This window comes from Anas platyrhynchos, chromosome 8 (assembly GCF_047663525.1).
Source record: "Anas platyrhynchos isolate ZD024472 breed Pekin duck chromosome 8, IASCAAS_PekinDuck_T2T, whole genome shotgun sequence".
NCBI lineage: Eukaryota > Metazoa > Chordata > Aves > Anseriformes > Anatidae > Anas > Anas platyrhynchos.
Window position 1 is genome coordinate 27452509 of NC_092594.1, and position 12685 is coordinate 27465193.

General features: G+C 34.8%; 1 protein-coding gene across 2 annotated transcripts in view; it reads right to left on the reverse strand.

Annotated features, from left to right (window-relative positions):
- Positions 1-1180: 1180 nt before the first annotated feature.
- Positions 1181-12685, reverse strand: part of MIGA1 (mitoguardin 1) — a 41797-nt gene continuing 30292 nt past the window's right edge. For both annotated transcript variants that reach the window (XM_027463783.3, XM_072042179.1), the window contains exons 9-16: positions 7879-7997; positions 7624-7696; positions 7193-7279; positions 6971-7069; positions 6477-6611; positions 5559-5612; positions 4822-4938; positions 1181-4475 (exon numbers count right to left, since the gene is read on the reverse strand). In XM_027463783.3, the coding sequence (XP_027319584.1) occupies positions 4257-4475; positions 4822-4938; positions 5559-5612; positions 6477-6611; positions 6971-7069; positions 7193-7279; positions 7624-7696; positions 7879-7997 (903 nt within the window). In that variant the 3' untranslated portion in view covers positions 1181-4256. The remainder of the gene's footprint in view (positions 4476-4821; positions 4939-5558; positions 5613-6476; positions 6612-6970; positions 7070-7192; positions 7280-7623; positions 7697-7878; positions 7998-12685) is intronic.

The following is a 12685-nucleotide window of genomic DNA, read 5'->3' on the forward strand; positions in this document are numbered from 1 at the left end:
GCGGGGAGGAATCGCGCTAGCGCCAGGCCTCTGAGACGCCGAGCATGGTCGGTTTAAAGCAGCGCCTTGCTCTGGAAACTTTACAGAGCAGAGGCAGAAACACGGTTTTATTACAGCTGAGTACGTTCCCTCTCCTCCTCAACGATGACTTGTTTCCTACATTTTCAATTGCAAGGTCTTCAGCGCAGAACTTTCTTTTTCCTATCTCACTTGTATTTTGTCTGCCAAACCGGAGCCTAACTGCCAGCTGGACTTATAAATATCAGGACAATAACCACATGACCTTACCCTTCGCAAATCTGAACAACAGATACCAACGTCAAAACACAAAACACATCTGATTTTCAAAGGACAGCACAAGAACTTTCCCCCAGTGCCAGGCTCAGAGCAACTGCACTCGCAGTTCTGAAAGTAAGCCACAGGCTTTCTGTTCTCGCAAGGCATTCAGCTCTCAGCCGGTAACAGCTCTCAGCAGGTGAACACGTTTAACTGAAGAGCAAATTTGGTCCTATCAAAGCCTACATGGATTGCTATTCTGCAGCAGTAAGGATTAGACACCTTCGTTATGTTCTGCGTTTCATTACCCCCCACGGGAAGTTTTATCTCACAACTGGAGCTCATTGTAGTGGTATTGTGTGGAAATAAACCTGAAAAAAATCAGCTCCTAAAACCAAGAAAAGAGACAACCCCTTGCCATAAATAGAATGCAATTAAACCATTCTGATTAGTGTGATAGGCAAGGATCTTGCAAGCTGACCAGTTGCTCCTTGTGTCCCGCCACTTAAAGCTACATCATGCCTGCAAGCCAGAACAATCATTCTTAGGTCAGGGTTTTCTTCATTTATTAAGGTCTCTGGCTGAGTTTTTTTTTTTGACTTCCAAGATTAGAAACATCACTATCTGGCTTTTGGTGTTGAAAATTTATCAGTGCTGTGGACTATTTAACAGAAGCAAGATGAAACAGGTCCACAAAATTGGTTAAAAGTGGACGGCTGTTCCCATTTCATTTCTTTTTTTCATATATAATTTATGTAATAGTTTTTTTGTTCTTGCTGTTGGATTTTAAGAAGCAAATTCCAATTTTGAGATGACTAACTGGTATAAAAACTGCTTCCATATCAAATTTTTCACATTAGATGTCAAGAGTTATGCAAACTCAAGTTTTAGTTATACAAACAAGTAATTTCACTGCATCATTTTATTTAATATACACAACTGCAGTTCATTTAGGCAATAGAAAGTTCACAGATATCCTTACCCCAGCACATGATTTGACACGTTTAGTTTGACAGAAACCAAAGAGTACAAAAGTGGAGTATAATAACCATTAAGAACACATAAAGAGTGAGAATATTACAACTAAATTACAAATAATATAAATATTTGATTCATGTATAACCTTTACACATTCAACATTTCTGATCTTAGGAGTAAAGTTATAGAAGAGGAAGATGGCTTTTAAATTTAGCTTGATCTTATTAGTGGAAAGTGGCGTTCAGAACTATCAAAAAAGTTAGAGATTATAAACCAAATTCTCATTGTGATTATGAACTCACTAAAGTAGAACTGCACAAATATTATCATTGCCTTGGTGCAGCTCTGGTATTTGTTCTTCAAAGATGGTAGACTTGAAACTCTTGAGCTAGGTGGCAGGTTATCAACAGATATTCTTTATATGTCTTCAGGGTAAGGCGTATAAACCTCAGCAAGGAGACAGCTATCTCCCACTGAAATTTATAACCGTCTTTGGAGTTAGGAAGGACACAATATGCAAGTACTTTGGGGGAAAAGGCCTGAAAGGACTCAGATACCTGCACATATTTCTCTTCTTCTTTCTTTTCCCCCTTCTCTTCCTGTTTTTTCTTCCTTCTTTTTTTTTTTTTTTTTTTGGAAGTTCACATAAATAAAAGCCAAAGTCTGAATGAAATATTTGTTGTTGATATCTCTCTGCACCCAGATACTGTAATTCTTATTTTGGATGGAAAAAAATCAGTCAGATTTCTGACCTGTTTCTATGGTCTTCTGAGAGCTCTGTGATGTTTTGTATCCCTTCAAGTCAGAAACACTTCCATTTGTTTAAACAGATAATATCAGGTACTTATCCATTTTCTAAGCATTTTGGTGCTTCATTAGGCCCTTTTCATTCTTTTGTTAAAAGAAAAAGAAAAATGGCAGCTTTCATTTTTGACAGAAGACCAAGCTATTAAGTTATTTGGAAACAATCTCACATCAACACTGTTGAATAATGTTTGGGTTGTACTTTGTTCAAGAACTTTTTATAAATATGAAAATCACTCACTTAAATAGACATTTACCTCTTCAAGAATGTGTGTTTCTGTTTTTCTGTGATGAATATTAAGGTATCATTTTCTTAATGTAATTTTATTAGACCAAACCACAGCAAACAGTTTCCTGTGACACATTACATCCCCAGGTAGTATATTTGCCATGGAATATGCTATTTACCCTGATACTTCTACTTCCAGCTATTCCTATTGATTCTGAACCCAATTTGACACCTTAATATAATGTATATATTTTATTCATAATATAATTTAATTCAGAGACTTGCAGAAAGCTGCCAAAATGCAGATATTTTTTAGATGAGGGGAGATAAGTGTGTTTAAGCTAAATGAGAGGGGTGAAAAAACCTTCATATTCTAGTATTGAAGACATACTCCATTGAGAAAAAAGTATAGCATAAAGCCAAGTTTAGCAACTTGAATGGTTGAAATAGAGCAGAAGCAGCAGCATTTGGAATTTGTTTTATTACACAGAGAAGTATACTTTTTTTTTTTAATAAACTATAACCAGTTGGCATTTCATACAAGTCATATGACATTTCCATAGTTTTTATATTTATGTAATGAGTACAACCAAGGAGCAAAATGTTGGCCTCAGTAAAACCTATGAAATTAACACAAGCCCTCCTCTTCAAGTATCATCAGTTTGGGTTGTGCTTTCAACAAAGTTGAAATGTTTCTAATCAAAGTTCGTTTCAATATGCCAGATTATAACAAGTTCCTGAAGTATCTGAATATTTAGAATTAGTCTGTATTATTTAACATAGGCTAGATTCTCCTGGGCTGGCTTTGTGTATGGCAAAGCATACAGAAACATAGTTTAAAAGGCTAAGCTGACTATGAAACATTGTTTCGGTTCACAGGAATTCAAGATTAGAGATCATTACTGTTTATTATCTTTAGCACAGTAAAGATGTTGCTGCAAGTTCCCTCATGCCACATTGCTGTGCTTCTACCGAAAGTTAAGGGTTCCATATCCCAAGCCACCAGTTTCACACGTGCACACAGATGGCCACAATTGCCAAAACTTTCTTTAAGTAGACAACTGACCTCCTACACACATGGGAAAAAGACTGAAATGCTTTTACTTATAAAAACACTGCCTTTGATTCTGTTTAATGATTAACAAATCTCATCATACATCCTGATTTAAAAATATATTTTGAAATGCTACATATGAACCAAGAATTATCCTCATCACCACCATACAGTCTTCACAGTTTTAGAAAAGGAAAAGTTTTAAATTAATTGGTGAAACTAGCATAGCTTTTTGGATATAAATAAGTGCTCTCAAACAAACACTTTCGTGATTATCACACATTTTAAAACAAAATAAAGTAAAAAAATGCATTCTGGAAGTCATTACTGCCCAAATGGTGCCTGCATTTCCTGCACCACTCTTTATTATACTGTCGTACAAAATGACTGCTTACATCCACACAAATGTAATTTCAGGGCAGTGGCAACAAGTTTTGTGAGTGTGATTACTTTATTGCACGTGTCACATGAATCAGAGACTGCATATACCCCTGTTGAAACACCTTCTAGATCTAGACACATAATGACTTTGAGACTCTGTAGTGAACATTTTGCACTATAAGCCTTTAAAGGAAACCACTCCATCAGCTTCACTTACAAATTATCTGTGGCAACAGTACAGCATTTCATAAATAAATTTTACCCAAATATTACAGAAAAAAGCTTTGGGATACATTAAATATAAATACAGTGACGGCTGAGCTGCAAATTTAATTTAGGTATATACAATAATATGCTCACCAGTTCTTTTCACAGATGTATGCTTAACCTCCCTGAGTCCTTTTCCTCACTTAGCGACATGGTACTTTTTCAGATGTTTGCTCGGTAACAGCAATGACAACTTTGGGGTTAGAAAGAAAGGTGGGAAGGATTATGTCAAAGTGCACTCCATCTCATTTATCACGTATTTTAAGCTTACTGTACTTTTGCTTCTACGAGCCCACTGGTCACGACATGCCCATGACCACTTACACAAGCACTGACATGTCTTAGTGAATCTGCTCCAAGATAGGCCATTAAAAGTTCAGTGCGTCGGATTAATAATTGCATAAGGTCTTCTGCCAAACTCTCCATAGTTGAGTATCGCACCTTTTCAAAATCAAAAATGTCTTTGAGGAAGAAAAGCACTTGATCCTAGTAAGGAAAAAAAGGAAAAAAAAAACACTTGTACTTACAAGAAGAAAAAAGTATGCAATGCTACCTATTTCTTTTAGACATTTCATAAAACCATCCATTTATGTATTCTTGTGGTGCTTAGAAATAAGTGCACTAAAACAGATTTTGCAGAACAGTTTTAAGCCTAAAAGCCTACTCAATATGAAAATAAATATTTTCCTTATTATCTATATACAAATATTTTTACTGTTAGTCTTAATGAAAATGCAAATGTGTGCCTATAAGATCCTCCTTTCTTTTAATCTGGAAGGTTTTAATTCTTTTTTAAATTAAGCCAAGTAGTAGTTAAGAAAACATTGCAAACCTTGAAGAAGCAGCATAGGTCATAAAGGGAGTTCCTGGGGCCTAAAAAACCCCATGCCAAAACGGGGCTGATATGTTCACATATAGCATAGAAATGTGCAAAAAATCCATCAGGTACCTAGGTGATGTAAAAATTAGAGACAAAAGTTACACAGTAAACTTGGTATAAAACTCTATTACATAAAATTAGGTCTTCAGAAAAGCTTAATAACACCTACCACTTTAGGGCTGTAGAAACCTGAACTGTAACATGACCAATCTACTCTGCCTTCCTGTATGAGGGATCAGGTAAGAGGGAAGCTGCAATAGAGCTCCTGCAGTTGTTGAGGAAGATGCTACTTCAGGTAAGCGAAGGGACAGGAAGAATTTTATTTAGCTGTGGAGATGGTCAGGGACATGGGATAGAGAATCCTAGCATAAGCAGGCAAGATACAAGATTAATGACCTTGGCCTGCGAAAATTCGAAGTACATGCGTGGACTCAGAAGTCAGACAATGTCACCATTGAGCTCTGGACCTATCCTACTTTGGGAGTCTTTCAGCTAAGATTTTTTTTTTTCTGAAAAAATAGTATTAGGGCCCTATGAGTTAAACTTCTCTAAGAGGCAGACTCTTCTCTAAACTAACATATCTACGTTCATTAAGGATTAAGGGTTGATCTGTAATCAATTTTTCCAAAGCTGCGAGGCAGAACTTCATACTCTTTGGAGTTGATCAGTAACTCTGCAAAGCAACTTACCTTCATTTGCTGTCTTTTTTGCTTCAGTACTGACCAACAGCTTGAAGCCACAGCCTAAATGTAAAAACAGCATGAAACCATGAATAAAAATAACTAATTGTGTAAGAAATTAGTACTTGTTATTTTTAAGTCGTTTTTGTGATGCTTTCCTTAGTTTAATTCAAAAGTGATTTGGCACCCTTGACTCCTTTTTACAATTCAACAGTTAGCAATATCTACTTAGTTTAACTGAGGACTAACTTATTATATACCAGAGAGTGTGCTCAGACACCAGGAACTATTTTAGATATTAAATAGCATGTGAACACATTGAAATGTCCTTTTTCATTTTAGCAAAAACATTCTTGCAATAGCTTCAGATTCAGCTAAGTAGTTTTGTCCAAATATGGACCTGTGCAAAACAATATACCCATATCAGAATTAGGCTTTTCCCCCCTCATAGCTTGTAAGGAAATTCTATCCTCATCTGTTTCTCCACCAGTACTGCAAGATAATATACTACTAACAACAACAACAAAAAAAGATCATCCTATGTATTTTTCGTAGTGTCAGCTTTTAAATTATGATTACAAAACCCTCTGATAATACGTTTATTTTTGTTGAGGAATATTTCAGGTGTGCATTCAGTTGTACTGGAAACTGAATTAGACCTTACACTAAAGGAGGGAGTAGTTTATTTCCTTTAAAATTAATGCTATTATCAAGATGAAATACATAGTCTTTATTCTGCAGGTATTGTATTTATTCTCATTTTTACATTGCGCTCTACAATATAAAACACTCATCACCAGAAGAACAGTTTCAGCATATAAAGAAATTTCATATCAGAATGCTCACATCATTGCTGTATTTGTCATACCATCTACTTATTGTAACGTACTACAGAATCATGATTATGAAAATTAAACAAATACTTACTGTTTCTTTAAAAGAGGAATTTAGCCAACGGTTGTTTACTACATTCTGTATAGATATTGGTGGATTTTCTAAATCTTCAAATGAATCCATCAATATGAAGTCCAGAACAACATCATAAAAATTCAAGTTCTTCACCTGTATTAAATCAGAACATGATCTAAGTAACTTAGTTTTTCTTTTGGCAGTGGAATTCAACATGCACCATATGCTGGCTCTATATTAACATGCAAATTTATCATTGTTGTTGATTTTTGAATGGACACTGAAGACATTCATTAAAGTATCATTCTCCTGTCAGCACAGAAGTTAAAAAATACATAAATCAAAAGTTTTCTGGCATTAAACTATATTGGTAGATGCCATTTCTTTATTTCAGGAATGTTAAGCATAAAAGAGATGACTTTCCCACAATTCTGACAAGCAAAAAACTATTTTTGGCTGCTACAGTTGGCATAATTAAGGGGGTAAAAACACTTCAAAAAATTCACACTCACTCCTCTAGCAGCAAGTTCCATTTCAGTATTATCCCAGTGATCTGTTTGTTCCAAAAAATAAATCATTTCATCAAAGACATCTTCAAATTTCTTTGGATTCTGCGAAGTAAAAGCAAGGAGTGTCAAGCAAACCTAACAAGAGAGACGGTTTATTTACACTGAAAAGTGAATTATGGTAGAAGTTACATTAGCAGTGAAACATTATTTAAAAAGGGCTTTTACCTTTCGTGCTCTCACAATTAAAGCAGACAAAATTTTTCTTCCACTTTCAGCAAGAAATATTCTGTTTGCTGTTTCTGAAAGAATTATCTAGAAAAGGTTTCAGAAAAATAGTCATATTAATTCACAAATAATAGTAAGTGTCTTTTAATTACTTCAATCAAATTTAGTAAGTACTTCTTCATTACAACCATGAGCATAGTAGGCCAATAATCTATGGTCCGAAGATTCCAAATTTTGCTAGTCACAAGACTGGAACTCCTTTGCAAACATATCATATTTTAGAATTATAGTAATGTAAACATAACAAGAATATATTTAATTACATGATGTATTATGAAAACACTCGCACAAGTACTGTGTTAATAGTGGCATTTCAATGCCACATGTTTTTAGGCTAAGAACGCACACAGATCATTCTGCTTTCTATTTACCTGAAAAGCTTGTCGAATGCAATGAAGCTTAGCAAGAAAGTCACTGTCTCCTAGACATTCAAACATTTCAGTCCTGTATAAAACAGAAAAGTTTTCAAAGATCATCAAAAAAAATAAATACAAGAAAATTTAGCCAAACCTAGTTCCTACTTTGAAAAAATACCTAGTATGAGAAACCTTTTAAAAATGAGTTCTATAGAGAATATTTGACTTAAACTTTGGCTTTTCTTGGAAATTAAATAGACAAATTAATACCTTAACACTCTTGAATAAATTTTGCCTTCTTCTGCTAAGTGCATAGCTTCTTCATACAACGGACAATGGCAAAGGGAATCTAGACCATAGGTATTACGAATTTCTCTATGCTCTGTGAGCTGAAAAAGAAATTAACATTTATTAAAGAGCTTGCTGAAATAAAGATATAAAAAAAATAAGTCAAAGTTTTCCTGATCTTATAAGAACACTTATCCTTCTCTGCATCTGCTTAAAAAAAGGCAGTAACGCTTAACTACTAAACAGAAGCGAGACACCATGCTATTTAAAATGGCTGTTAATTTGTACCTTTCAAAAGCTGAAATCTACAGTTTCAGGTTTCAACTTTTGAAAGTTATTTAATGAAATTTTATCAGTTTTCGTTTTAATTTGACTACTTAAATCTAATGAGTCTTGATGCAGTTCAAAAAAAAAAAAAACTAACAAAAAACTGTCAAGACACCAAAAGTGCAGAATGACTGCAGCATGCAAATCTTCAGGAAACTGGAAATAGTAACATCCTCCCACCCTTGTTTTGTTTTGCTGGTAAATCTGTCTGCTAGTTACAAAGCATAGTGCATGAAGCACAAGCTGCCAGCATTGTACTACAATATCCCCAAAAGATTGTCATTATTGGCAGTTTTAATTCTGTGGTTATCATATAAATTAATATGAACTCATAGGCATTTTTAGAGCAGAAAAAAACAACAAACAACAACAAAAACAACAACAACAAAAAAAAAAACAGATTAAGAAGTTAAAGGATGCAAATAATACAGAGAAATCCTGTTGCAAACAAAACATTGGCTAGCTACAATTTCCACTACAAACATTCCATCATATTATCAACAATCCAAAAACCAAAAACCAACAAAAAAGGCATATGCTTCTCAAACTTAGCTAGATTGAAAGTATTTCTATAAAAAGGATTCATTTATTTGTTAGTTGTCTTGCTTGGAAGAACACAGGAGGATAAGCTGAATTACAGTTCATGATTTACAGCTACTGAGATTTTATTCAGATTTAACAATATGAATGCTAGCAGCAACTTGTTTTAGATTTACTAATTCAAAAAGCCAGTCTGAAAATTTATGTTCTTATTAAACAAAGAAAGCCATGTAACTTTCATTTTAATATGTATGTTCCTATGTAGGAAGGAGTAAATTAACCAACTGTAAGGAACAAGAATATATTGATGTCTGATGTATATTAATTTCTTTCATATATACACACACACACAAGCACACACAAATACAAATATTATATGCATGTATATATAGCGCAATAATTAGAATGGGTATATAAACATGAAAAAGTGAAAAATCTTTACTCCAGAATTTGTTTTTCTACGTTATGTTTAAGAAACGTTAACTATGGAGCAATACAGACATTTTCCAAAATAAAGACCAAAACAGAAGACAAATAAGCACACTTACTTCTTACCTGATCCAGCTATAACTGAAGCCATAAAACATGCAATTTTATTTCATATGCAAAGCATGAGAATAAATAGTTTGTGAACACATATGCACTTTGTAAACAGCTGCCCCTCTCTTGGAGGTTATTGTTTCTGTGGTAAAAGGGATTACATTAGTTTTCCCCAGAGAACTTCAGGTAAATAAGCTTCTTCAGATGCTTAGGCAAACTGACTAACTTGGACTGAATTAGGACGCCTGAGATCACCACAGTTAGATGTACATAACCTCCACCTGTTGCCAGCAAGCCTGAGATGAGAATGTCTTCAGGCTAGGAAGATGCCTGATCACAGCCTTTGTGGTTACAGATTAACACAGAACCTCATACCTAGGAAGGAGTTCAATGAGGCCCTTGGTTATCCATAGCTTTAACTTCCTCTCATGCTAGCTGATGAAATAAAATAGCTGTGTTACTGCTGTAAGGTGTATTACTGAGCTCAAATTATGAGAGCAGTTACATCAACTGGGTACCAAGCAAGGGAGAAGGGTATAAAGATTCTTCTGCTGAGACACTTTTGACTACAGATTGAAATTAGTCCCAACCAGGAACATTTGGACAAGGGGTACAAATTCCTCTCTCACTGATGTCTTTGAGTCAGTGATATAAAAAGAGGAGTGAAAAATGAACAAAACCAACCAAAAAAAAACAAAAAACAACAACAACAACAACAAAAAACAAACCAAAACAACAACAACAAACTAAAAAAACACCTCTAACTTTAACTAGAAAAGGTGATTTCCAGCTGATTTCTGAAGATACTTCATAATGCTTTTGCAATCATCACAGATTTTCTTTTGATGTTTTTGAGCATTTCGATATATATATAAATATATATATAGGTATAAATAAAATATATATGAAGTATATAATAAGAAAAAGGCTTGCTTATATAAACATCCATATTCAAACTAAAATTATTTGAAGATGCTCTCAGCATATATCCACATTTCTAACATAGCAGAGACCAGATATTAGAAGAATGGGAAAGTCATACTGAATATTTAACAACATGCAGAGCATACACCATTTTCTACATTAATAACTTCTCAACCTGGCATCAAAAGGATTATTAATCCTTTTCTTGTAGAGAAGAACTTGTCACCTTTGAGAAAAAAAGGTGGTGAGATGGATTAGTTTAAAATGAGATAGTTCACTCTAACTATTTTATATGAATTGGCACACAGGCTGAAATCAGATGCCTGCTTTTTAACCCACTATGCACCCCTGTGTACTGAGTAACTGTTGCTATCAGTTCACTATTTGTGAAGTTAGCAGACAGCCACGGCTCCTCACATCTTGCCATTACAAGTAAATTGGACCCATGCAAGTTCCTTGATTCCTTTCTTGCCCTTCTGCAGAGAAGGCTCCTTTGAGCAGCCAGTGCCATTTTGAAACTCGTAACAGACCACTAAGGATGGAGGAAGTGCCCAATGCTCCAAAAGTGCCAGTAGCTGAGAGTAACACAGAGTCTTGCGATGATGGAGCTGATGTCCAAATGTCTGCTACTTCCTCAGTGCCGCATTGCGTTACGTGAAAAAGAATATGAGAATGAAGTCAAAGAAGGAATGAGAAGATTAATCACTCTCAAGCAGCAGCCTGGTTTTGTAGCACTTTATTTCTCTCAGTTCAAGGCTCAAGAAAGAAATAGTAGTTGCTTGCAGCCAAGAATTAGCAGGCAGCAGCAACCACTGCCCAAGACATTTTTGATGACCTGCTGTGGATACCTTCATTACGTTGAAACAACATGTACATCTTCAGAACTCCTAAGCCTGCAGTGATAGCTTGTGTCTGCACACTGTGCTGCACAACAGCTGCCAAAGATTACAACGTAGGTTGTTTGTGTTCAGATGCTAATTAATTTTCTATGGACAGTTGAGCTTTACAGATGCATCTGCTAGTAACAAGATGCTTAAACAATTGAAAAACATCAAACCTCTGGAGCTTGCAATAGTTTTTAAACTTGGTATTTCTTAACTGCTCTGGTCTAATGAACAGACTCAGTACTTTTATTTGCCAGCCATGAGTTGTTTCTTAATAAATAGAAAAATTCTCAGCTGTGCTTGAAGATCTTGTTGACTACCAAAATAACCACCCACATGAATCTAACAAAAACATGCAATGCTAGACCTTTTAGGAATTCTTGTTTACTCCCTGTAATAAAATGGTAAATTTACTGGTACAGTCAGCTTTTGTTACATTCTGAGAAAGTATGCTTATCCTGTACTGGAAAAATCAATGAATTCTTTCTCTTGATATTTGCATCTTTAAATATTATATATATATATATATATTTTTTTTTTTTTTTTTTTTTTGAGATAAGTAGCTGCAGGATAAGTGTGAAACATGTTTTCAGAGTTGGAGGATGTGATGGTGGTTACTAACTAAAACATTTGAGATGGTACTGAATATGTTTTTTTTTTTTCCTCAAAGAAAATGCATTAAGTGTCCTTGTAACATATACAGCTAAGTATACAAGGCAATCCTGATGATATATGAGTTTCTCTCCTGCTTTCTTTCAGGCACCAGGAAGAATGCATCAGTTCATAATTTCAGTTGGAAATTATGACGAATGTATTCAGAATATGATTTTATCTGAATTATTGTCTTTGTTTATACCATGTGCTAGGGCTGATCTAGTAGGCTAGGACACGGTGCTACATTGAATGTTTTTTGTCTTACAATACTAGTTTGCTGTGAACTGCAACTTTAATAATTAATTCACTGTGTTGCATGAATCAATGGTAGTGTTATTCCTTGCTAGGCAGAATAATTCCAGGCTGTATGCTGTGATGGGTACATATGCTTTCACATACGTGGAGGTATTATGGCACAATAATGAGTTCAGTGTTAATATATAGGATTTGTTACAAATGTTACATATATTTTCTAAGAATTAAAAACAGTTTGGTATAGGCGGTCAGTGTACAAGAACACATTGGCTATTGAATGAAACTCCTCCTTGTTCCAGAGCTAAAACCATTAAATATACTATGTAAGTAGTGACATACTTAAGGCTTCAGTTTGAGGACAAGGATCAACCCCAGCTTTTTTGTTACTTTTTAAAGCTTTTAGAGCACCATTTAATAAGTTGTTGGTCTAAACTTCCTATTCATACCTATACAGCAGACAATCATAGTTGTCCTTTGAGGGAATCAAGGGAACCTGGTTTGTGTTGAACATTCTTCATTGCCACATGGAAAAGTGCCGTAGCACAGATTTTATGTCAAACTGCCACTCCTCTCCCCAAATCTTTTTAACTAGGACTACATCTATCAGGATGCAGAAGACAATGGATAAAAACAGAATAACAACAACAAAATAAAAAGCACAGGTG